Raw genomic sequence first — 25,574 nt, 5'->3', positions numbered from 1 at the left:
CCGGTCTGGTCAGCTGCAAGCCCTGCCTGATGCTCCTGTGTACCCGGGGGCCCCGCTGCGGGGTGGGGCGGGCAGGCACGGGGCCCAGACTCCGGGACCAGGTGGCGCACCTGGGGAGGCGCGGCCTCGGGCCGACCTGTGCCCTCACCCCCCAGCAGACAGAAGGCTTCCGCAAGCGCTGGTTTACCATGGACGACCGCAGGCTCATGTACTTCAAGGACCCGCTGGTAAGGCCGGACGCGCCCCAGGCCCCTGAGGTGTGGGTGTGCCCTCCCATCACCGCAAGTCAGGTGGGCGCAGGTGGTCTGCTGGGTGAGCTGGGGGGCGGGTCGGGCTGGGGGCTGCATGCAGCTGAGTGACTCAGGCAGGAGCAGCCGCCCCGTGCAGCACCCCGGTGCCCCCCAGGACGCCTTCGCCCGCGGGGAAGTCTTCATCGGCAGCAGAGAGAGCGGCTACACGGTGCTGGCCGGGCTCCCGCCGTCCACCCAGGGCCACCACTGGCCACACGGGATCACCGTTGTCACGCCAGAGCGCCGGTTTCTGCTGGCCTGCGAGACGGAGTCGGAGCAGCGGGCGTGGATGGAGGCGCTCCGGAAGGTGGTGGACAGGCCCATGCTGCCCCAAGAGTACGCAGGTGAGGCGGGTGGGCCGGCCGAGGGGGAAGCCTGGCGGCCCCACGTGGCCGTGACCCTGCGGGGCCCTGTCCTTTTGCAGTGGAAGCCCACTTCAAGCACAAGCCCTAGCACGAGAAGGTCCCGGAGGCCCGAGGACTCTGGACTGCCCAGACGTGGCTGCAGGAGGCCGCGGCTAACGGGGCCTGAGCTTCAGCCATGAGCACCTGTGTCTCTGGAACCCCTTCGTGGGCTGGCCCACCCCCCATGGGACGCCCACAGCTCCCCCCACTGACCTCTGCCCGCCAGACCCCCATTCCTCTGAGGACCAGCCCCCAGCTGCCACTGCCCACCTGAGCGGGAATCCCCCCCCAGGTAGCTGGGCTGTGGGGACAGAGCCGGCCTGCATGCCCCCTCCCAACACGTATTTATTGAAACCCGCCATGTCTGTCCTGGGGGCCTGGGGGCCAGAGCGGCAGACGTGGACCCCATGCTCAGTGAGCTGACCCACACGGATGAGTGGGTCTGGGGGGTTGGGCCCCCATAGCAGGAGCCCCAGGGCCTCAGGCCTCAGGCCTGGCTGCCCCTGGGCGCCTGCCACGCCGGCTCAGGACTCCGCGCTGACCGTGACCCCCCGTCTCTGCCTGCCCTGTCTCTGACCCCTCAGAGGATGGAGCCTGGGCCGAGCTCACATCTGCAGCCCAGCATGCTGCCGGACAGTGGTAACCGCCCCAAGCCTCCCTGTGTGCCCGGGGTGGGGGGGGGCAGGGCCGTGGTGGAGCAGGACGTGTGTGGGGGTCACCGGCAGGTCATCTGGGTGCTGTCCTGTGTGGCCATGACATGCTCCCAGGGGACCTGGACCAGCTGCTGGGACCGAGAGGAGGGCAGCGGGCCTAGGCCTGGCCTGTGGGCCCACAGCCAGGGACGGGGACAGGCGCCCTCCTGTGAGCCTGTCCGCCCTCGCACCTGCGCGAGCACCCACAGTGCAGACTCGTCACAAACCTGGGCCCTGGGCAGGGGCTGCAGGGTCCAGCAGGCAGCACAAGCCCCCTTCACCGGGGCCACTGCCAGGGCTTGCCAGGTCAGGGGTCACCAAGATGGCTGGGCGAGGTGAGGACCGCTGTGAGGTCACCCAGGGCCAGAGCTCTGTCTCCCCAGACCCCTGGCGGCTCCTCCAGTCCAGGTCCCGGGGCGCCCAGGTCCTCAACTTCAGAGCAGGCAGGAGGGCTCTGCACACCTGTGTCTGTATGTGTGTACACCCACATGCTCTGCCAGAAAGCTCTAGAAAAGAACAGCTGCATGACCAGCCAGCAGGGAGAATTTCTCAGAAAAGGCAGAACCCACGTGGCGGTGCGGAGTCAGAGGCACGCAGCCCGCACGCAAGCATCACAGCATATCTTGCTCGGATGAGACCAGGGCTCAGGGCACCCAGCCCCACCGGCCGCTCACCTGTCCGCAGATTTAAGTACAACACTGTTTATACCTAAAACCATGACACTCTACCAACACTGGCCACTTGGTGCCACCCACCAAGGACACACTCCAGACAGAGCTGGAAAAACACTGGTCCCAGCGCCCGCGGGCCTCACGGGGCATCCAGGCCGCTTCTCCCCGCCCACACCCGGCCCCAGGAGCTCCCTCAGAAAGGACCACTGCTGCTGAGCCCAGTATAAAGGATTTATTTAAACTCAACAATGAACACAAACCTTCCTTTAAATTCCATTTTTACAGTAAATAAAATTGTGTACTGCGTTCCTTCCCATGCATGATCACCGGGTATTAATCTACAACTCTTATTATAATTGTGAAAAAATAAAGTGTTTCCCCTTTTGTAACCGTCCCGGGCATCTGGTGCAGCGTCGGTGAGGCACAGGCCTGCTCGTCCCGGGCCGCTCACCTGCATAAACCCGAGCCGTCAGGTCACGGCCTCCATCACCGGCCGATGGTAACGCCGCCCCACGAAGCTGGGGGTCCCGCAGCCTCCTGACGAGAGCCACTCTGGTGGCCGGGCGCTCGGCCGCCCCGCTGTCCCCAGGACACGGTGGCTGGGCCCCCCGCCCCGCCGAGCCCTCCCAAAGCAAACCAGACACGAGGGCCGGGAGGAGGCGCCGCAGGGCCTGCGCTTTATTGGGGTCATCAAGGTACACGGCCTGGCCCGGGCCCCCGCGCGCCCCGGCCCCGAGTCTGCGGCTCCGCGGGCGTCAGTCGAGCTCGATGGGGCTGCTGTCGTCCTGGCTGTCCTCGCCCTCCTGCTCCGAGGAGCCCATGAGGCTGCTCAGGAGGTTCCCTGGAAGGGGCGCGCACCGTCAGCCCTGGCCCCGCCCCGCCCCGCGGCCCCGCCCCGCCCCGCGCCCTCCTCCCGCCCGCCCGGGGGCCTGCGGGCCCCGCACGGCCACCAGCACAGGCCTGGAGGCACCGGGGACCCAGCAGCGGGTTCACTCAGGCTACCTCTCCAGTGCCGCAGGAGCAAAGATGTGAAGGCTCTAAAGCCACAGGCAACGGCTAGCCGCTGTCACCTGTGGCCTTGTTGGGCCAGACACTTCTTTTTACCTAATTTTTATCCAAAGAACCACTCCTCCGTTGATACAAGAACGAAGTTTATCAAGTGCCCGAACCCAACCCACACAAGGGAACAAGAAAGGGCGTGTGGTGCCCCTGGGGTGAGCCCGCCCCACGGCGGCACTCTGGGACCCGGGACAGGTTCTGCGGGAAAAGCAGGGCTGCAGACGAGGCCCGAGGCGAGGGAGGGCTGGACGTGGCCTCCGCGATAAGTGGCCATGGTGAGACCCCGGGAAAGGGGAGCGGCCCCCACCCCGCCACTGACACGCCACACAGACTCCACCTACAGGTCAAGTCCAATCTGTATCTAAGGGGAAACAGCTTCTCAAATGATCTGGGAGACCGGAGAGCTTTCCCCGCGGCAGCACCGTTTGAGGACGCTCACCCCAGCCTCCCTGCAGAGCCCCATGGGGCAGGCTGGCCTGCAATGGCCTATCGGGCAGGGGATGTGCCAAGGTCTCCCGGGCCTCGGCCCTGAGGCCCACGGCAGCTCCAGAGCAAAGGACAGGGGCTGTGGGCTCATGGAGAAGTAAGTGACTGCCTGTCTGTGAAGTTCCCCCCAAGGAAGCTAAGACAGGCTGCCTGGCCTGCATGTCCCCCGGGGACAGTGGTGGGGCCCAGCACATCTGGACTCTGTAAGCACGCTTTATCTACTCAAAAGTAAACCTAAAGCGTTAGTGATGTCAAAACCCAGGTCTGAGTGCAGGACTCTGCTGGCCCCTGCCCTGCTGGAGGGCAGGTCAACCAGAACTCGGGAGTCGAGACAGAGGCAGCAGGATGGCGGGGCAAGACAGGGAGAGGCCTGGCCCTGAGACGCAGCGTCCGGGCCTGCACCCGCCAGTGCCAAAGACACACACTCCCAGCACGCTCCAGGCTCCAGCGGAGAAATCCCAGAACCTCAGGGCTTCAATGGCGACAGTGCTGGACGAGGGCGCCGCCCGTCAAGTGCCAGAGCCACAGAGCCACGAGGAAGGACCGACGCCCTTCACAGCAGCGACGCAAACCCACAAAGCGCCAGCAAACCAAGCCCAGCAGCGTGCTGAGACGCAGGCAGCACGCCCAAGTGGGGTCTGCTCCTGGGACGCAAGGGTGGCTCAACATGCGACAGTCAGTCAGCCGGACACAGCACGACAGACGGATCATCAGCTGACACAGAGAAAGCGCTTCACAAAGTCAGCACTCCTAAAAACACTAAGAAAGGAAACCGTCTCACACCGCGACGTGGTAAAAGCCATGTATGAACCCACAGCAAACACCACAGCGGTGACACTTGGAGCTCCTGCCCTGAAACCCAAGGACCGCTCCCGCCACGGCTCCCGCCACGGCTCCCACACGGCTCCCGCCACGGCTCCCGCCACGGCTCCCACACGGCTCCCACACGGCGCGCTGCGCCTGAACACGGCCGCACTGCACGGCCTGCAGCGTGTGCTCACACTAAAGCCCTACCTGATCTGCAGGGGCTGAACCCACGAAGAGTGGGCAGCTCTAAACTACACACCAGCTTTCGACTGCTCAGGGAATCAGCACCCCAACCTCCCCACACTGTCCAAGGGTCAGCTGCACTTGAAGTTCTAGCCAGAGCAATTAGGCAAGAAAATAAAAGGAATTACAAATTGAAAAGAAGTAAAATTATCTGTCTGCAAGTGGTATGTTTTACATGTAAAAATTTCCAAAGAGTATAAAATAAACAGAAACACTTCTATTTTCAATAGCATCAAAAGGAATAAAACAGTTAACTAGCTGAACCAAGGAGGTGCAAGATTTCACAATGAAGTGTGATACGTTTCTGAAACACACATAAGTGAAGACACGTCCCATGTTCCTAGACAAAAAGACTCAATATTGTTAAAATGTCAATACTACCTAAAGCTGGCAACAGACTGAATGAAATCTCAAATCCCCAAAATATTTTTTTGTGGAAATAAAAACCCATCCTAAATTTCACATGGACTCGAATAGCCAAAACAATCTACTTTCAAGGGACTCAAATACCCAGAACAATCTCGAACAAAACTAAAGCCTCGCACTTTTTCATTTAAAAACTTACTATAAAGCTACAGTCATCACGGTTGGGCTTCCCAGGTGGTGCTGGTGGTCAAGAACCTGCCTGCCAATGCAGGAGACGCAGGCTCGATCCCTGGGTCAGGAAGATCCCCTGGAGAAGGAAATGGCAACCCACCCCAGTGTGCCTGCCTGGAGAATCCCACGGACAGAGGAGCCTGGCGGGTAAGAAACAGTCTACTGGTGCGCAGAGAAGCAGACACGATTTAGTAACTAAACAAATCAGTGTGGTCCGAACATAAAGACACGCCTCAACCAGTGGAACAGAGAACCCAGAAAGGAACCCTCAAGTATGTGGTAAAAGGTTTTTGACAAGCGGTATATGCCCACTTGATGGGGAAAGGACAGTCCTTCCAACATGTGGTGTTGGGAAAACTGGAAATCCACACACCAAACAAAGTCGGATGGTTACATACACAGACCACCAAATAAAAGACCCCTCAAATTGGATCAAGGACCCACACGGAGGCCTCAGCTAACAGAATTCTTACACCACAGGGCAAAAACTTTGTGACACTGAACTTGGAGACGACACCAAAGGCACAAGCAACAAAGAGACGCAGACAGACAGGATGGAGATTTAACATCTGCATCAAACGCCATTCCAGGGGTTCACGCCCACGCGTGGCGGAAACCAACACCACACTGTGGAGCAGTCATCCTCCGATTAAGCATTTAAAAAAGACGCTCCAGGGAGTAAAATGGCGGCGAGGCAGGGGAGGCAAGAACAGGGGGCAGAGGATTTTCAGGGCAGCACGACAGCAACGGTGTGTCCACGCCGCCGCACGCTTGTCCCAACTCACAGAACAGACACCAGCGACCCTGACGCGCCCTGCCCTGGCGCTGAGGCCCCGTCAAGCAGGCGCGCCCTGACAGGTGTGCCCGCTGGAGGCGGGGAGGCTGCGCCGGGGGTGGCGGGGGCACTTGTGTGAAACCTTCCTACCTCCCTCTTAATCCTGCTTGGATGTAAAACTGCTTTAAAAAAAAAAAGGTCTTAAAAAAAAAGCCAACCCACAGAATGGGAGAAGATAGCTGCAAATCACGTATCTGGTAAGGAATTAGTACTCAAAGCCAGGGAAACGACATGAACAGACCTTCTCAAACGGCCGACAAGCACGCGGAAGAACCACGAGGCGCTCAGTCACTGAGGAGACACAGCCGCCCGGCAGCGCAGGCCCGGCGCCCACGCGCAGGACGCCGCTGCCAGCAAACAGCCGCAGCTGCTGGGGCACGCGGACGCGCAGGTCCCGGCCCCGCAGCCCCGCCGGCGGCCGTGCGGGGGGAGCAGCCGCCGTGGGAGGAGGGTGTGCGCTCAGCATCACACCGGCCCGGCAACTCTGCTTCTGGGGTCCCAGGAGCACCGAAAGCAAGACCTCACAGAGATGACTTGCACGCCCACATTCACAGCGGGCCAAGCGGAAGAACCCACGCACCTACTGACGAGTGGACAGATAAGCGAGACGCGGTCCACGCGTGACGGGACACACATCACCCTAGAGAGGAAGCGGGTCACGGCACCTGCCCAGCCGGCACAGGACACCCCGTGACTGCGCGAGGGAGGCCCCGGGCGGCGTCAGGCCCACAGGGCCCGGCAGGACGGGTGGGGCTCGGGCCGGGGCCAGAGTCTCGGCGTGGGACGGTGGCCAGGACCAGCCGCCCACCGCAGCCTCACGGCCCCCACGGCACGGCTGCGGTGGGCAACGGCACGTAACGTGTGCTTTACCGCAAGACACACCCGGCTTTGACTCTGCGGCCTACAGACAGGAGCCCAGGGGAGAGCATTCATCGGGGCAACAGGCCCTACAGCTCTGCTCGGGAGGTGGAGAGCGGGGGCCACCGGGCGGGGGCGGGGGGAGATGGGCCAGCAGCCCTCCTGCCGGCCCCGGACGCGCCCTGTGCTCTGAGCCGCACCCACGGGCCCCCCACCCACGAGCCCCCTCACCTAGCAAGCCTCCGTAGGATGACGTCTGCTTGGGCGGCACGCCAAAGAAGAGCTGTCCTATCCTGTCGAGGTACTGCAGGGGGCGGGCACTGAGCTGGTGCTGCGCCCGGAAGCTTCTCCCCCAGCCCCCCAGCTTCTCCCATTTCTCCCCCCTCCTCCCCCCACCCCCCCCGATTCTACCCCCTTCTCCCCCCTCCTCCCACCACCCCCCAGCTTCTCCCCCCTCCTCCCCCCGCCCCCCAGGTTCTCCCCCTTTCTCCCCCCTCCTCCCACCACCCCCCAGCTTCTCCCCCGCCCCCCAGCTTCTCCCATTTCTCCCCCCTCCTCCCCCCGCCCCCCCCGATTCTACCCCCTCCTCCCACCACCCCCCAGCTTCTCCCCCCTCCTCCCACCGCCCCCCAGCTTCTCCCCCGCCCCCCCCCACTTCTCCCCCTTCTCCCCTGCCCCCCCAGCTTCGCCTCCTCCCCCCTTCTCCCCACCCCCCTCCCCGGCCCGCACCTCGTTGTACATGGGGTCCCGGCGCAGGGACGGCTGGTACTGCTCACACAGCACGGTGAACACTGTGAGCTTCCCCCTGGAACGGGAGGAGCCAGCACAGTGAGGCCGCGCGGGACCACGGGCATCGAGAGAGAAACCACACACCTCCACATACACTCCCACACGCCTCCACACACGTGCCTCGCACACCTCCAGTGCCTTCATACAACCACACGCCTCTACGCACACACCTCAATGCACACACTCACCCATCTACGGCCAGCAGCAGAAACCAGATGAAGTTGAGCAGGGGCTGCACGAAAGGAGGCCCGCTCTCAATGGACGGGTGCTTCTGTGTGTACGTCGTGAACACCACTGAGGCGCTGCTTTTGTTTTTTAAACAGAGAAACCTGGAAATAAGAAACATCGCAGTCAGTGGGTGCACCCAACCGCAGGAGGAGGAGATGGGGGCGCACGCCCCCGCCCCGCCCACCTAAGGTGCCTGCCAGGCCCAGTGCAGGGAGCTGGGGTTGACAGCGTGCAGACTGACTCCAGAGGGCACCTAGCCAAGGTCAGCAGAGGCGGGCAGCAGCTCCCTGAGCCCGAGCGCCTGCCTGCCCTGCCGGTGAGCACACGGGCTGGATGCCGCCCAGCGTGGTCTCCTCCCTGTGGAGGACGTGTCTGCGGCCAGATTTCAGCGCAGCGTGGGCCCGCGACACAGCCAGATGGGCAGGGAAGGGAGGAGGCCGGAGGGGACATCGGCACCACGCGCAAAGCTGGGGCCAGGTTGCTCTGGATGGTGAACAAGTTCTGTTCTCGGAGTCACAGACTCAGCATCAAGTGGTGCTGGTGGGGCTCCGAAGCTCCCTGTCCCCCAACTCACGAGACACAGCCTGGCCCGAGGCCTGGCCGCCACATCTAAGTCCTCTCTGGGAAGGTTAGTCTCATTCTCAACAGTGGTGTATCTGCTGGGGGGAGAGGCCGGGCTCCAGTCACCTCACGTGAGCTCCCCACGGTGCTCACACCTCCAGCAAATCTGCTATACCACAATGTTCTTAAAATAAATTGTCCAGAAAACACAAAAGAGAAGACTCAACTGGGGCAAAAGAGCAGAGACACAGAGCTGGGAGGGAAGCTGGCAGGTGACACCGCATCACTGTGTCTGGACACACGAAACATCTGGGAAGACAAGCTGCCTTTGAACAAAACCCGTGTCATACAGACACTTCACATCCCAGAGTGGAGCTGAAAATTCAGTAAATATGTGTGTCCCACCAAAAGAGTAACTCCCTCCCAACCAGACGTGATGGATAAATGGGAAAACAAAATCGATGGCAAAAAAAAAACAACTTAAAGCATAAAAAGTGCTTCTACAGCCAAGAGAAACATCACATGTTGACCTAAGAAAGGGCAGGTCTGGAGTCCCTGGAGGTCAGCGGCAAAGTCACGCTTGGGGATGTGAGCTGTGTGTGGGATGCCAAGTGACTTCAGACCTGTCCTTGCGTGAGGTTCGGCCAGAGGCCGGCCTGGGACCCCGGGAGACCACACACGAGGAGGGGATGGCAGGCGGGTACCTACTGGAGGACGGCCTGGGCCACGAACATGTCCACCTCGCTGCGGAAGCCGCGGGCCGTGGAGTACTCCACCAGCATGTTGGCGCAGCCCTCGCCGTCGCTCGAGTGCAGGAAGTGGTACCGCGACTCGCAGTAGTTCTGTTCTGCGGACAGGGCGCGGGGGGCGGCCGTGAGCGTGCTGTGCGCACAGCGCCCCGGCCTGCCAGCACACTCCACCTGGGCGGTGGACCCAGCGGAGGCCAGACTGTCCCCCGCGCCGCGGGGACAGCTGGGAGCGAGTCAGGGAGGCAGAACCCGAGGCCCCCGGGAGTGGAGCACGCGGGATGGAGCGCAGGGGCCCTCTGCCCACACCTGCCATCCTGACGAGGACGCAGGACCGGACGCGGGCTCTTTGGGGACCAGCCGTCCTCTGCTGCTCGGCTCTTTTGAGCCTCTGCCTCTACACTGGCTACTACCCTCTGGGTGGGTAACCCCAGTCCCAACCTGCCCAGTTTCAGTAGAGGACTGGAGCTGTGAAGGGGTCCCCTGATACACAGGCCCCTCATTCCCCCAACCCACCTTCCAGCCAACGGCTCCCACCCAGAGCCACTCAGCTCCTACCCGACTCTGGGATGTCTGACGCTCCTGTCTACCGTCACAGCCAGGGGTGCTGATGGCACCCAACCCCAACCCCAGACCACCCAGCAGCTACAGAGCTGGCGGGACGCCCAGGGTCAGCGGCACAGAGGCCGAGACCCAGCTACAGGGCACGGACCCTAGGTCCTGCTCACACGCCACACTGGGCCCCTCTCCTCCAGGGGAGGCTCCACGGCTTCGGGTTAAGCCTTCTCCACCTTCCAGCAATTCCCCAGCCCAGCCCAGCCCCAGGTCACAGCCAGCTCCTGGCCACCTCCAACACAGAGCTAGTTCCGGGGTCTCCTCAGTCTCCTCTCCCCCCAACCCCAAGAGGTTTCACAGCCTCCAGGTGAGAGGAGAAACCTGGCAAGTCTCCAGGGCCGTCCAGCCCCGGGCAGGCAGCTGCACAAGACCTTGGGGGGCCAGGGCTCCTACTGCCCTTGCACAGGACGTCGGTCCTGCCACACACCCCCCCGGAGGCTGCCCATCGCAGAGGAGGGGACTGCAAACACCCCTCAGCATAGCCTCCCATGTACGCAGAGTCCTGCCAACCTCACCCACTGTCTGTGCCTAAGACCCTTAAAATGCCCAGATCTTCAACTTCAAATCTTTAATATACGCGTACCAGAGCTACACAGCTCCTAACCTCAGCAAGGCCTCTGCACGGGCGCCGGCCGCACAAACCGGGCTCCGCAGGCTCGGGCAGGCCGGACACGCAGGCGGACGAGGCAGCGCAGAGGGGCCTGCGGGCCCAGCCAACCTGCGGGCACAGCCCGGCCCGCGTGTCCAGATCAAAGTGGCCTCTAGCCGAAGTCTTCTGAACCGCCACAGGCGGGGGCGGACAAGGCCGCCCGTCGGTGCGGTGCGACGGCCCCTGCCCGCGGCCGCCACGCGTCCACCCGGCCCCGAGGACGGCAGCCGTGCTCACGGTCGGCGACGCCCCGCCCGCAGTCGCCCGTTTAGAAGAGAGCGGTGGGTGCGGATGAGCCAGCGGATGCAGAGCTCAGCGCCCGCGGCCTCGCGGCCGCCACCCAAGCACACCTACCTACCTTTCCACAGGGTGAGGGCCAGCAGCTGGTGGAGCCGGGGGTGGCCCAGCTTCCCTGACCCGCCGCTGGACCACTTGAGGGCTCGGGACACGAACGCCACTCGCTCCGGGGAGTTGGGGTCCATCAGGCTGAACAGCTTGGCCAGACTTTCTGCAAACGACAGCACAAGGCCTGACCCGGAGGCACGCGCGCCGCTTCGGCTCTGTACCGGGCGTCTCCAAGAAGTGAAACCCGCCACTTCCGGGTGCAAAAGCGAAGCAGCGCAGGCACGGTGGTGGGGCCCTGGGGCCGCCCGCCCGGCCTCACCAGGCACCTCCCCAGCGGGGCCCGCGAGCAGCGCTGGCGGGCGGGAAACGGGCGGCGGATACCCTGCGCCCTCCGCGGGGTCCGTGCAGGCGTGAGTTTATGAGCACGTGAACGCGTGCGTGCAGATGTGAGTGCGTGCGCGCCTGCGCGATAGGGCTCGCGCCGCCTCACCCAGCAGCTCGTCGGCCACCTCGACCTCTGCCTTCTCCAGCGACTCCAGGACGAGCATGGACAGGTCAGCGGCGCTGTTTTGCTGTGAAACGTTAGGGAGGCTGGTCAGTGGGAGGAGAGGCTCCTGCCAGTTTTCAGAAGGCGGGGAGGCTGGCCGGTGGCTCTGGATGCCAGTTAAAAACCAGTGACCGACCGCACCTAAGAAAGAGTTCCGAGCACCGAGGCGGGACACGGGCATGCTAGGGCCGCCCACCAGACCTCTCCCTGGACTCTCCGTGCTGACGGCTCACCTGGCCGTGGCTGAAGAACAGCAGGGCTCCGGAGCACATGAGTTCGCGGGCCTCAGCGTGCTTGCTCTGGGCCATGTACCTGCGGGAGAGAGGGCGGGGCCGTCAGGTCCCACCACACAGGCCCGCTAAGCTCGGCCACCCCCAACCCCCGTCTGGTGACAGCGTGCGGGCACCGTCTCCGACCACAGCAGCGCCTCCCTGGAGCAGGGCAGGGGGCTCAGCAGAGGGACCAGAGAGGGGCTGGGGGCCACTTCCAGCTGCAAGCACACGTCTGACCGTGGCAAAAGGCAGGGAGAACCGTCCCCTCCACCCTGAGTGCTTTCCACCGGGAACGCATCTCCCTGGGGACAGGAGTTGGGAAAAGCTGGCTTCCCAACTGCAGACGGACAGGAACCTGATGGGCAACGAGGTGCACACAGAATAGAAAGGATGCTTCCTCCACAACAAGCGAGACAGAAATCCAGGGTGGCAGGGTGACCCACCCGAGGCCTGAGCCAAGCACAGGACACCAGGTCCACTGGCCACATGTTCCTCTCAGGGACAAACAGGCACGAAACCCGCCCAGCCGGTCAGACCTGCGTCCCAGCCCACACAAGCCGAGTCAGAGATGTGAGAGGTGTGCGGCCAGCAGGCACGCAGGAGAGGAGACACGGGAGCCCGGCTGCCCTCCGGCTCAGGCCGGGACCAACCATGGAAAAGGGCTTTTATGCACCCGGCTCGGGAGCAGCAGCCTCAGCCTCAGCGCACAGGGTGAGACCAGGAGGAGAAACCCACAGCCGGAGAAGCACCCAGGGCACCTGCGGGTGTGGGCCGGGCATGGACACGACACAGGGCTTCTGGAAAAACAGGCCCTTGCATGGCCATGGCACAGACGGTCACACAGCGGGCTCTGCTTCAGGGACACGACAGGCTCCGGATCCTCCCCCTGAAGCACAGCTAGAGATAAGCACCTAAAAAGCCAGGGAGGGACGGGAGGCCCAAGAGGCAGACAGGCAGCTCTGGTTTCCAGTGACCACAGCCACACAGTCCTGGGCAGCCCTGCCCGCGGGAGAACAGCCAGCCCCTTGGGTCTGGAGCCGCCTGCTGCTGGAAACCCCACAGCAGTGACAGGTGCCCCAAAGCCTGACGTGCTTTCTGGACGCCGCAGAGGGACGCGTCTGACCCCCTCCTGTCCCGGCAGAGAGAAGGCTGAAGAGACAAAGGAGTGCCCATGGCACCTGGGACAGAGCTTGACCTTCCTTGGAACCAGCAGCTCCTGCCCTCCTCATGCAGCACACACCCTGTAAATCCAACCCAATTCCTCTTCCTCTCCTCAAGCTGCTGGGGGACACAGTGTAAGTGAATTAAAATAGCACAGATTGGTGAATTTATCCAACAGGTGAATGGATACGACGTGGCCCACCCATACAACGAAATACCGCCCAACAGTAATTAACTAGTGACACGTGTAGGGGTGAATCTTCAAATGATCATGCTAAAGAAATGTGAAAAGTCAGATAAAAAGAGGACATACTATATAATGCTAGTTACATAAAATTCCAGAGAATGCAAACCCATGTTTTATAACAGAAATCAGTGGATGCCTGGGGGCAAGGGGTGAAAAATTCATTATAAAGGCAGAAGAGAAAGCTTTGGGGCATGAAGGGTATTTTCAGTACTTTGGTGATAATTTCTTGGGTGAATACATATATCAAAACCCATCAAATTGTACATGTATGTAAATGCTTAAAAGCACTTATAAAGACATTAGAAGAGTGAAACTGACTTCTCTGGAAGCTGCCAGCCACGCAGAGCTCTAAGCCAGGGCTGCAACTGCAGGTCTGAGCGTGGATGGCGCCCCGCAGGCCACCTCAGCTGGGCCCTCAGGATGCCCACCAACGCCACCCTGCTTGGGTCCACAGCTGACCATTCATTTCTCAGGAGTCCTGAACACGTGTAGGAGCCCTCAAAGACCAAAGAGGAAGCCAAGACTTGGAGAAGAGGTTCAGCAAGTTGTCCTGGGTTACAGGTCACTGAGCAGAGGGGAAATGTGAATCCGAGTCAAGGCAGGGCTGGTGGTCACCACAAAGCAAACTCTGGGCACAGGGAGGCCTCTTCAAAGCTAATCAACAATCACGTTCCTGGTACAGCAGTGACTGGAGAACTGGCTCAAAACAAGGAACACTGTGTTTATTTTTGGGACGATCCCGTTTTGCTGATTAATCACTGGGGCAAATATTTATATACAAATCCCTGAGAGCAGCGAGCACCAGGGAGTCTCAAGGCTACAAAGCTCCCATCCTACAGATCTGATTGGCTGAGCTCCGGGCAGGCCCCGCGTTACAGACTTTAAACCTGCTTACACCTTTGGCTCATCCCCTGAAGGACAATTAACTCCCTCCTACCTGGTCCTCTGGGCCCCGAGCCCAAACACGACCTGAGGCAGGCACACTCGCACTGCGTCCCAACCAACCTACAACCAAAACAAAAAGTACTACCAGAGTTTCCAAGACACTGATTCAACTTGCTGTTAAAAGAAAAAATTTGTATCTAGGCCTAAATGCTGTAAGGCAGACCTGACTGCCCATAAACATCACAGCAAAATATTTGCCGTCCTGCGACAGTTTAGAGGAAAAAAAAACACAACAAACATTCCGCAGAACAGATTAAATCCTCTAAAATTATCTTTAAATGCTAACAAATGGCCCAAATGTTTTCTGGCAAGAAACCTGAAGGCTAATTGCATTTGTGTAATATGCAGGAACGCCTGACACACGCAGGAACAACTAAGAAATCACAGCAGCAGCCGCAGTGACAGCAGAAACGGTGAGATGCGCTGCAGTCCAGAACAAAACCGAGCCAGGCAGCGCCCGCACAGCTCCCGAGGCCGCACTAAAACCGCCATCGTCTTCAATCCAATACATCCGAGCGGCGCTCCACCGTGCGATCAGCAGTTCCTGAAGTTACCTGACCTTTTCTCTGCGCTGTCTTTGAAGGCCGAGTTTTTACACTCACAGCCCATCCTGAGGGACTCAGCCCAGAAGCTCAACTGCCGCACGTGGCCAGCGAGCCGCACAGGCACAACCGGCTTTATGAAAACAGCCGGCTTAGTACCAAGGTGAGCAAGGGCGACACAGCCAGAGGAGAAATGTGTTTACAGCCTCGCGGCCGGACCCGGGGGCAGCAGAATCGTGGGACTCGGAGCGAGGGTTTCAAGCTCAACGGCGCTCAGGGCGGGGGAGGGGGAGAGCGGCCGGGCCAGGGTCCGGAACCCGGGCCGTCTGCATTCTCGGTCGCGGTTTCGGGTTGGGTCTGGGGTCTCGGCCGGGGCTTTGGGTCGGAGCACGGGTCGGGGGGGGTCCAGTCTCGGGCGGGGCTCTGTGCCGGGCTCTGGAATCCGCGGGCCCGGGCCCGGCCTGGGGCCCCGGGGGTGGGTGAGGGGCCGCGGCGTCGCTCCCAGGCTGCGGCCCGCCCCCGGCCGCCTCGCCGCCGCCCGCTCCCACCGCGCAGGCGACGGGCAGCGTCGCGAGCCAATGGCTGCGCGGGGCGGCGCGGCGCGGCCAATGGGGGGCGGCCGGGGGCGGGGCGCCGGGCTCCGCGGCCGGGCGGAAAGCCCTGGAAGGCGGAGGCCGCGGCGCAGCGACTACCTGAAGAAGAGGGTCCGGTACATCTGGTGCGCCTCGTAGTAGTCGCCCTTCTCGACGCTGGCCCGCAGCTTGCCTTCCACGCGCTGGACGCCGCCGCGGTTGCGGGCGCCGTTCCGGGCGCTCTCCTGCTCGGCCATCGCCGCCGCCGCCATCGGGCCGGCGCTCCGCGCAGGGCTGACGCTGTCGCAGGCGCGGTCGGCAGCGCCTCTCGGCTTCCGTCCCGGCGGCCTCCGGATGCCCTCTACGGTGGCCCGCGAGGAGCCGCGCGCTGCCGGGGAGGCGGGGCGCGGGCGGGCACGTGATCGCGGGGCGGGGCGCGAGGACGACGGGGGGCCGCGGGCGACGCCGCGGGGCGGGGCGGGGCCACAATGGCGGCGGCCGAGGCGCCGCATGCGCCGTCCGTCCGCGAGTGCGCCGGGAGGGCGCGCCCCGCAGTGACTGCGGCCGCCGCGACACTGAGGCTTTCCGGGGAAGACCGTGCTCCCAGCCCTTCGCCGGGGTGCCGGCGGCTCGGAGTCCGGGGACAGCGCTCGGCCCCGCCGCTGACTGCTCGCGGGTGGTCCGTGGGAAACGCGGAGACACGTCTGCGCCTAGGGCGCGCGCGGCGAGGACGCGCACGGCCGCCAGGGGGACGCGCACGGCGGGGGCGCGCGCGCGCCGCGAGGCTCGCTGCCCGAAGACCCCGGCCCGAAAGGGTCGGAGGAGGGGTCGCTCAACGCGCTGTGTCTCCCTCATCGCCCCGGGCAGAGACGAAGCAGGTAGAGTAAAGAAACATACTGTTTATTATTCATTTGAAATGTCACATGCACTTTTAAAAATTAAAACTCTTTATTTAAACATTTCGGTAGCGTCTTACCAATTTGGTGGCAGCAAAGAAGCTCTACCAAAGACAAGTATGTTGAAAAGCATTTACAAAAATACATTGCACAAAGTCCTGTCTCGCATCTTTAAAAATAAATATTCAAAATATTTCCACCCCGTCTCCCAAATTTAGCTTTATATAGGAAATTTTGATCTATATATTTATCCTGTAATATATGAAACGTGTATACATTTTATCCAACTTAACTGCATAGGCATCAATTTCAATTCTAACAAGAGTGAAAAAAATGCTAGTTTAAGTAGTTTTGTATATTTGAGGACTGTTGTGCAATATACATAAAACTCTTCAGAAAACCAGTCAGCACCATCATTTTCTTTTTCTGAAAATACATTTATGGTACACCAAAAAACTGTCTTAACCCAATAAAACTTAAATAATTTTTAAGGTAAAACATCTGTAACTTTAAGTGCCTTGCAGATACCTCATTTATAAAGTCTGCTCAGTAAAATAGTCTAAATATTAAATATTAATTATAACCAAAACAAAGAGAATGGCCAAGTCGTAACAAAAGGCAAATCCAGCCATACAAAGTGCTGCTGTAAGGAGACATCGCCAAATGTCCTGGTTTCATGAATTTGCCACATGGGACAATCTCCTTTAATAACCGTAAGTGGAATAAAAACATAAGCCTCTGAAAGACAGAGCATGTTAGTGTTCGCTTTTCAGCAAAATTCAAGACAAAACCTGAAAATACCCAAAAGATTGGATTTCTTGGTTCCTATTCATAGTGTGAAGTGAAACTGCAGGGAGAATCCGATGGGATGAGCCCAGTGGAGACCTGAGAACTCTATTTACATGTTTGTATAGATCCAGACCATCCCCTCTCGAATCAGACACACTTCAAACCTGCAACAAAGGGAAACTCTCCAGGGTTCCTGAATGGATGATGGAAAATCCTTCTCAGTGGTGGGAGCATGCTAAGCAGGAAACCCCATTTTCATTACTTCTGCATCTGGTGATATTAAAGAACCACTTATGCCAACAGAGGAGCCGCTCACCCTAAAGGAAGGGAGTTCAGCTCTCAGCTTTGGTGACACCGTTCTTCCCTGAAAGACGTGTGCTGGGTTGAACACATATCTGCTCCCAAAGGCCCTTTCAAGGGGCTGGTGAAGGCTGCTGTCAAGGCTTCAAGAACACGCCAAACTTTTTAACTTCCTTTGCTTTGTTCCTGATGTCAAGCAAATAGTTTTATGTTCAAAATCAAAGCCCCCCCCCCCCCCCCCCCAAAAAATAAGTGTCTGTGTGAACCATACATTCAGATGAATCTCCAGAGGCCACCTGCAGCTGGCAGGTCTCTGAGCCCGAGAGCCAGCGTGCAGTGTCTCCCGGGGACGGAGCAGCGAGCTGGGAGTGGCTGGGCAGCACGCATCACTCCACCCGTGTCCTGCCGGCGGTCGGCGTGTGTATTTCAGGGGTGAGTTAATGCTGTACTCTGCCTGAGTCCATGAAGGATTCCAGTGTTCCAGGCTGTCCAGTATATACAAAATGTACAAGCATAGTGAGTCATCTCTTTACTCAATAGGCTCTCCATGAACTCTGAACCGGTAAAGACATGTGTATTCAGGATGGCCCCAGTTAGAAAAAATCCGAAGTTCCACTATTTGGAAAGCTCTTTCCGGTTTTTTCTGTAATTGAGAGGAGAAGAAAAAAATCACACATTTCATATTAATATGCCCAAGCCCTACCACTTCCCCAGCTATGAGACTTGAGATTAAGTAGCCAAGTTGGAGATTAAAGCTTTTAACATGAAATACATCATTACAGGACACAAAGTTCAGGTCATCACGTATGACACATTTATGCAGAACAAGTTACATACTAAAAAGGCTCACTCAGGAACAGAGAAGCTAGGAAGCTCGGGTCCACTTTGTCAGAGGCCGGCCCTCACGCCCTGTGGGCAGTTCTGTAAGTACCTGTGGGTCCCGAGGCTGGGACTGTGGCAAGGGACCCCGGAATGTGCAGGACACACAAGGTCTTACCGGGGCCACGAACATCTGGAGTGATTCCCCTTCCTGATCGTAGGTGAACCGTCCCAGGAGCTGCCCTTCTTCCTGATACTCGTTTTCTAACCCCTGAAACAGAACCATCTAGTCACTAAATAAAGGGAAAAGACAATGTGGTAATGGGGTGGGGTGGGGGCTGGGGATGACGCTTCCATTAAAGCAGGGAGAAGGCCCTCCCAGGAAGTCCTGCTGTGTGCTGGGCATTTTGTTATGGGCTTCTCACAGACCACAAAGCCTGTGAAGCAGGCAGTACTTTCCCGTTACAAAGATCAGGAAAACTCAGGCTGGGAGAGGGCAACACCCACGTGGCCCACTGTTGCCCTCCATACTCCAAAGTGGACCCCAGGGCACCTGATGAGCATGGGAAAGGAGAGAAGGCCAGCAGAGTGAGGTCGACTCACTGCCAGGAAGAGGACGGTGGGTGCCAGGGCTGAGGGGCGGGAGCCGGTGTCTGTGGAGACCGTGTCCGTTTGGGAAGATGAGGGAGCTCTGGAGAGGGTGGTGGTGATGGCTTTCCATGGGATGAATGTGCCTGATACCCCTGAACTGCACACTCAGAGATGGTGACGATGCTAAGTTTACGTTCTGTGTATTTTACCACAATAAAAAAGTAACCAGTAGGAAACAAGTGACTATTAGATGTCTGGTTCATAAAAGAAAAAAGGACTTTCTAGGTGTAAAAATGCCATGGAAGAAATTACAGGTGATGAGCAGGTGTGACTAAATATGGAATTAAGACTGGACAGTAGGAAGTGTATCTGTAACAGAACGACTCAGGATCAATGTTTTCATATTAAAAAGCTAAAATATTCATAAGGAAACCAAGATACCCAAAGATAAATGAATCAAGACAAAACTAGACTCTACAAAAAAGGAAACATGCATGTGCAATACAGTCATGAAGATTAAAATAAGAACCACAGGGTTAGTGCAGATTTAAAAAAAAGACTTAGAAAGGGAGCCGAGACGAGGGATCCTCACGCTGACAGCACGTGCGGTGCGGTGAGTCGAAGGCCCCTCGTGCCCCCGAAACACCCCGCTGCCCTAGTGTCCTCCTGGGGAGTCACTGAAGAAGGAAGACAACTGTGGGGAGGCGGGCACGTGGACGGGCACTCGGGGGAAGCGGCCCAGTGTGCAGGGGCAGGAGGCGATGCTCCAGCGTACCCAGGCGTCAGATGCTCTAAAACGGCACACTGGCGCTCGCCCATGGACACATTCTTGGGGTCGACGCGCTTTTTTAGGGCAGGAAGTGCAATTTTATGAATGGTGTTGCCTCAAACTGTGCATTTTTTTTTGCCAAGCTACACAGCTTGTGGGATCTTAGTTCCCAACTGGGGCCTGGGCCCGGCAGTGGAGGCAGAGCCTCCCGCTGGACGGCGGGGAGCGCCCTCAGCTGTGGTGCTCAGGGGAAGCGCCAGTGTTCACGGTGGCGTCCAGGGCGCGGGGACCCGGGTGTCCTTTCCCCAGCACCCTCGCCGTGTCCTCACCGCAGTCAGAACACACTGCACAGCTGAGCAATGAGAGGTGAGTCCTCCCGCAGCCTCCCTCCCTGGAAAAGTCTGGGAACGTCTCCCTCCATGTTTACTGGATACTCAGAGGTCAGCGGGCAGAGGGGAGGACCAAGGGCCGACGCTGGTAGTGTACTCGCGTCACAGCCTTCTCGGGGCTCATGTCTGGGAGATTCCCAGACGGCTGAGACGGGGTCTCTGGGTTTGGGTGCACTCACGTAAACCGCAAAGTCCTTGGGGGCGCTGGTGATGCTGCCCGTGGGTGATAGGGTCTTTGGTATGTGCTCCAGGGTGAAGGCGGTCGGGCGAATCGTCATTGACAGCCTCACCACCAGGTACCCCTGGGAGCCTCTGAACGCCCAGCAGTTCCCTGGGTAGATGTCAGGCTGCGGAGAGGCAACACTCACGCTTAATGCTGAACAAGCTCCTGCCACTTGAAACAGGAGCGGTGAGAGAACACGGGCTAATACTGAAAAAACAAACCACGCAATGTTTGCTGGTAAGAAGTGGTCATGAGTAAGATTAGAAATAGGAAGTGAGGAAAGGCATCTGTGACTTCACCCCGAAGGGCCACGTGTGCAGCGCGAGGTGAGCGCCCGGTCAGGTGAGCCCGTGGGAACGGGCGGCACACGGCGCTGCGAGCGCCTCGGATGCAGGGAGACCCTGTTCCCAGAGCAACAAGAAAAGCACAATTCAAGCGACACCTGTCACCACCTCTCACCTCGCAGACAGATCATAACCCCCACCAGACAAAACCCGCTCTGTGCTGGGGGTGCACGCCCCGCATGCCGAGCCCAGAGCAGCAGGATGCAGCCCCTGGCATTCGCAGAGCGCGCACGCAGCCACACTCTGGCTGAACGGGGAGCCCACGTTCACGCCCTGTGTGTGGACACAGCCCCAGACAACAGAGGTGGAGCACTCCCCGCGAGAGAGGGCTTGTACTGCGGTGGAGGACCCTGCAGCCCTCACCCGGGACCACCTCCCACCCACCCCAGCACCCCGTGTGCATCTCCGCCTCTCCAAGCGCACCAGCCGACCACCCTGCGCCTGGGGCTCCGGGTCCCCGGCAGGGTCCTTTCCGCCTGCAGAGAGGCCAGGCTCCCCAGGGGCAAGCCAGGCTGTGTCCTCTCAGACAGGCCTGGCTCTGAGCCATAGGGGACACCCCCGAGAGACTGTAAAGCCCAGCACAGGACGGCACGGGCAGCCTCGCCTGCGGCAAGCCCAGAAACAAGCAGAGCCAGCAGAGGCATCAGGAATCGCCTCTGAGTGAGCGGGGATGATGGGGACCGTGAGGTGTGGGACTCTGCTCCTGGGTCTGGGGCCGCTGCATGAGGCACACCCTGGACTGTGGACTCGGGACTTGCACGCTCCGGCCTGCAACTCTGTGGAAGCAGAACGCGCACACCCCCAGACGGTCACAGTGGCACCACACCTGCTCAAGGCCAGGACACGCACGTGCGGCCCGGACGCCTGCTCACCTGGATGGCCACGCGGGGCGACTGGGAGAAGTACCAGAGCGGCACGCCGAACAGGCTGATGAGCGCGGTCTTGGTCTCGTACGTCTCGGAGCAGCGGGTACTCAAGACGCTCCCCCCTGCGGCAGAGCACAGATGCGACTCAGCGCCTCATCCTACTGTTTCGGAAGCAGCATCACTCCCACCTTAGGGGTCTGTTTGTAATGTTCTAAAAATTCTCACGTTTCTAGTCCTGTAAATAATCTTACATGAAAAGCAGCTCCAATCTTACTTTTATAATATTTACTTGACTGATGGGGTCTAGTTGCAGCACTGGGGAGGTTCATTCACGGCTGTGCTTGGCCCTCTAGCTGTGGCGTGCAGGCTCCAGAGCACAGGCTTAGTAGCTGCAGTGCTCAGGCTTAGCTGCTCTGCAGCACGTGGGATCGTCCCAGACCAGGGATCGAACTGTGTCCCCTGCACTGCAAGGTGAATTGTTAACTACTGGACCACCAGGGAAGCCCCTCCATTCTTAATTTTACTTTTTCCAAATTCAGAGTCAACAGTTCAGAAATGTTTTAGGACACACAGTCCTAATGCCAAAAAGACACTGGGCTCCTGGCCTGCCACCATGGGGGTGGTGACTCTGAGTGAATTTTTGTTCTCATTTTAAAATAAAGAATAATGAATCTAACCAGGCATCAGCGTTACCTGACAGGGGAGTTTTCAGATGGCCTACTTATTGCTGGGGTAATGTGATGTGTCTGCTAACAGGACAGGATTTCTATTTGGAAATAAACAAAAATGTTCTGGAAGTAGATAATGGTAACTGTTATAGCATGGTAAGTATACTAAAAGCCACCCAGCTGTACACTTGAAAATGGTGAGGTCTGTTACATGAATTATATCTCAATAATTATAATAAAAGTGTTAAAAAAAAAAAAGTCCAATTTGCCTCTCAATAGGAGATGGGATAGGATGTTGGTGCCAAAGCAGGTCAAAACACGTTGGTGTGGGAAGAAACATCAACTAAAATAAACTAAAAAGAAAACAAGTGCGTGATTAATAAATCCAAGCAGTCCCGAGCAGTCTGTCCGCTAGGAGCCAGCGGCGCCTCCGCTGGATGCACACGACCATGCTGGGGACACCAGCAGACATAGCCCCGGCCCCTCTTGGGGCTCCTCACCTAATGGGAGAAGCGTGCATGGGAAAGAATTTTAAACAAGAAAATAACGTGATTTTGATCTAGCTGATCAGCCGGTCCAAACTTCTGAATTCTTTTTAAAATATCTTATTCTCTGTCTAAAAAAGTGTCTCCTTAAATACAGTGACTCAGTTTTTTCACTTAGGAAGAGCCAATAAATGCTTTGTTCAGTAACAGAACGTTCAGTTCAGCCTTCTCGGGATGATGAGAATTCTGAATCAGTGGCATACCGACCTGTGAGCACTTACACCTCTAAGAAAACATGGCAACTATTGGTCCCATCGAACTGGTAAAAATCATGTGATGTCTCAGTTGTCAAAGTTTCCTCAGAAACCACTGAATTTCAGAACACAAAACTACAATCACTTAAAATATTCTAAAACAGTCATTCTAAACACCAGCCGCACAGCAAGCAGCTTTTGGACGCCTCCGGCAGGAGCAACAGCCCACAAGGGTGAGTGAGGGGAGGCCCCCGGCCCCGCCAGCGCCCTGCCAGCTGCCCTCAGCCCTCCCGCAGGTGCTCACATGGTTACTGGCGCGTGCCAAGAACCTCTCTTCCTCCGAGAGACCCTAAACGTTCAGAAAACCAAGATTTTTCTCCAACGTGTCTGCTGCCAAACGCTCCCTGAACTGACGTGACGCCACTCCCGTTTTCACACGCGTCCCATGTGACTCCGGGTGCTGTCCTGGAGGTCACCGAGGGCTGGCGACAAAGGTCCATGGGCTCGCCGCCTCGCTGAACCACAGGCTGGCCCTTCCAGCGCACCTGGCCCGGGGCCACGTCCACGCAGCACCTCCGACAGGCCTTCCTGAGAAGCCGGAACAGTGCCCGTACTTTCTACCCACCAGCTGTGGCTTCTGGCATGGTAATGGCCATTCTTCTGTCATCTGTCTCCCCCTGGAGAGGAGGTTCTGGGGGGCAAGGACTGTCCAATTCACTGCTGTGTCCCTGACGCCCCCCACAGGCCTGCACGTGGCTGACAGGGGGCACTACTGCCCCGGGATACAGTTTGAAAAATACTCTACAGTCAGTGGACTTCTATTCTTTAAAAAACCCACACACTTTACAACACATAAGACTGTAAGTGAAGAATCAGTAGTTCTGGGGTTCTGCTGCCGCGTGTCATCTGGCCGCGCACCCCCACAGCCCGCGCTCCGGGGGAGCTGGCCCGTCTCCAGCAGACCCCAGGGCTGCGCCTGGAGTGACGCTCCCCCTCAGGCCGTCGCGCGCTCTCCCACACCCCTGCCCCTGCTCTTGACCGAGGAATCAGGCACTCACCCCCAGACTCCAGGGCGAAGTCCACCATGCCCGTCTTGTCCTGGGAGTACAGCTTCAGGGCGTTGTTCACGATGACCCGTGCTTGCTGGGCAGAGGCGGCGCCCACAGGAGCAGAGACAAGACTCGCACGTTAGTGACAGAGACAGACTTTCAGTGAGCTCTATGTGGGGCGCCTCAGCAACGCCAGACTTGAGTCCTGCTTGTGACCGCGGGGACCTTGGCGAGAGGGCCAAAGCCAGACACCCAGGCTCAGACACGGCACAAAAGGCTCAGAGCCAGAACCCCTGGTGCCATAAAAAATGGACAAGCAAGGGACAGCATCAGAGACGGTAACTGGGACTGCACTATGGGAAATTTCTGTGTAATTCCAGAAGGTATGTGGCCACCCAGGTAGACAAAATCTTTGGGACAAAAAGATTAATAAAATGTAAAGCGTAACACTTCAAAGAAGTAGTCTGACAACAGGAAACCTGCCCCCCACACCCGCTTGGAGTTGAGCACTTTCCACACCATCGTCACACCCTTAAGGGACCATGCCCAGGCAACAAAACGTCAGCATCTGCTAGCTTAATACCTACACGGGCAGCTTCATCACCATGTGACTTAAACATTCCTCGTCCACTCACCGCTTCTGTTATTCCCGAAATGCCTGCTCCGCTCACAGCAGACACTATAGTTTCGGAGGTCGGCATCTGTCTTGTCACAGAAATGTGGTGCGTGATGTTCCTCAGGATCTGCAGCTCTAAATCTCGTAGCAAAACCTGCACATCATCCTTGCTCACAAACTGAGCAGACAGCTTCTGGAGCAGCCAGTCGACAGAAGAATCGTGCTCATCCCCAGAGAATATGAGTCTGAGAGTCTCTCTGATCTGGACATCCACCTAGAAACATCATTGGTGAGTATCATGTGAATCTATTGTTTTAGATGAATCTTTTCAACTCTTCACTCAATCACCTTAGATACCGGGAAAGACCACACAGCTGACCAAAACCCATGACAGAAACGCGACACAGTTCTTCCCTTTCATATAAGATTTAAGAAACCCTCCAAAGATGCTGGGATACATTCAAGGAGCAGGGACAGAGGTAAGCAAGTCTGGGTGCCCTGGGTGCCCAAAGAGGGGGCTGGAGGGGGCCCCGCCCCAGGTGAGGTGCAGAGACAATAGGGCCCCTGTCTTCAAATTCAGTCTGAGAAGCTAACAGTCCCATACACAACTGCAGACGTGACTTTACGCAGGGAGGAAGCATCCTGGTGCAGTGTTTCTACACAGACACCACGGCGTGCACGTGCTCCTCTTCAGGCTCCACAGAGAACGAGCTCAGGGCAGCAGCACATGGGAAAGCACAGCTCCTGTGATGCCGCCAGCCAGCGACCTCCCCATCTGCGCACTCTGGAATGTTCTACCACACGTGTCAGCCGCCACCCCACCTCAGGGCACTTCAGCACTAACGTCACAACGCTGCTCGCGTGTCCGTGGCCCCAGGGTGGGCTCTTTCACCTCTGCACCCGGGTTCCAAGAGCGGGGCTGCTTGTCTTCAAAACAAAGTCTCTGTGACCCATGACCGTCTCAGGGCCTTCCCCCAGGAGGCTGCAGGCCCCTGTCCCCCAGGCCCCCTGCAGGGACGGTCACAACCCCACCAACCTGAGGACCGAGGAGCAGGTGTTCATGCAACCTGCAAACCCACTCAGGGAGACGGGTCGCCTGCCAGGGTGGGCTGAGTCTATGCTACGCTACGCTAAGTCACTTCAGTCGTGTCCGACTCTGTGTGACCCCATAGACGGCAGCCCAACAGGCTCCCCTGTCCCTGGGATTCTCCAGGCAAGAACACTGGAGTGGGTTGCCATTTCCTTCTCCAATGCGTGAAAGTGAAGTCGCTCAGTCGTGTCTGACTCCTAGCGACCCCATGGACTGCAGCCCACCAGGCTCCTCCGTCCATGGGATTTTCCAGGCACGAGTACTG

General features: G+C 58.5%; 3 protein-coding genes across 30 annotated transcripts in view; 1 reads left to right on the top strand and 2 right to left on the bottom strand.

Moving 5' to 3' along the window:
• Positions 1-2,373, top strand: part of ADAP1 (ArfGAP with dual PH domains 1) — a 35,003-nt gene extending 32,630 nt beyond the window's left edge. For 9 of the 17 annotated variants that reach the window (XM_044936101.2, XM_025275100.3, XM_025275095.3 and 6 more), the window contains exons 9-11: positions 156-227; positions 365-634; positions 715-2,373. In XM_044936101.2, the coding sequence (XP_044792036.1) occupies positions 156-227; positions 365-634; positions 715-834 (462 nt within the window). In that variant the 3' untranslated portion in view covers positions 835-2,373. The remainder of the gene's footprint in view (positions 1-155; positions 228-364; positions 635-714) is intronic. The other 8 variants (XM_025275102.3, XM_044936096.2, XM_025275101.3 and 5 more) reach the window with 7 other exon arrangements.
• GET4 (guided entry of tail-anchored proteins factor 4) lies at positions 2,275-15,688 on the bottom strand. The gene is made up of 9 exons (XM_025275104.2): positions 15,282-15,688; positions 11,656-11,734; positions 11,366-11,447; positions 10,889-11,038; positions 9,229-9,367; positions 7,920-8,060; positions 7,672-7,747; positions 7,174-7,246; positions 2,275-2,898 (listed from the first exon to the last, which is right to left on the bottom strand). Exons 1-9 carry the CDS (start codon positions 15,671-15,673, stop codon positions 2,813-2,815), a joined length of 1,218 nt encoding a protein of 405 aa, XP_025130889.2. The 5' UTR covers positions 15,674-15,688; the 3' UTR covers positions 2,275-2,812.
• A 357-nt stretch (positions 15,689-16,045) lies between these two features.
• The window catches only part of SUN1 (Sad1 and UNC84 domain containing 1), a 45,444-nt gene continuing 35,915 nt past the window's right edge, over positions 16,046-25,574 (bottom strand). For all 12 annotated transcript variants that reach the window (XM_044936086.2, XM_044936083.2, XM_044936084.2 and 9 more), the window contains 6 exons: positions 24,239-24,493; positions 23,613-23,697; positions 21,154-21,269; positions 19,894-20,061; positions 18,144-18,236; positions 16,046-17,789 (listed from right to left, as the gene is read on the bottom strand). In XM_044936086.2, coding sequence (XP_044792021.1) covers positions 17,676-17,789; positions 18,144-18,236; positions 19,894-20,061; positions 21,154-21,269; positions 23,613-23,697; positions 24,239-24,493 — 831 coding nt within the window. In that variant the 3' untranslated portion in view covers positions 16,046-17,675. The remainder of the gene's footprint in view (positions 17,790-18,143; positions 18,237-19,893; positions 20,062-21,153; positions 21,270-23,612; positions 23,698-24,238; positions 24,494-25,574) is intronic.

This window comes from Bubalus bubalis, chromosome 24, assembly GCF_019923935.1.
Source record: "Bubalus bubalis isolate 160015118507 breed Murrah chromosome 24, NDDB_SH_1, whole genome shotgun sequence".
Taxonomy (NCBI): domain Eukaryota; kingdom Metazoa; phylum Chordata; class Mammalia; order Artiodactyla; family Bovidae; genus Bubalus; species Bubalus bubalis.
Note: the sequence above shows the minus strand (reverse complement) of the source record. Positions and strands in the feature narration are given on the sequence as shown.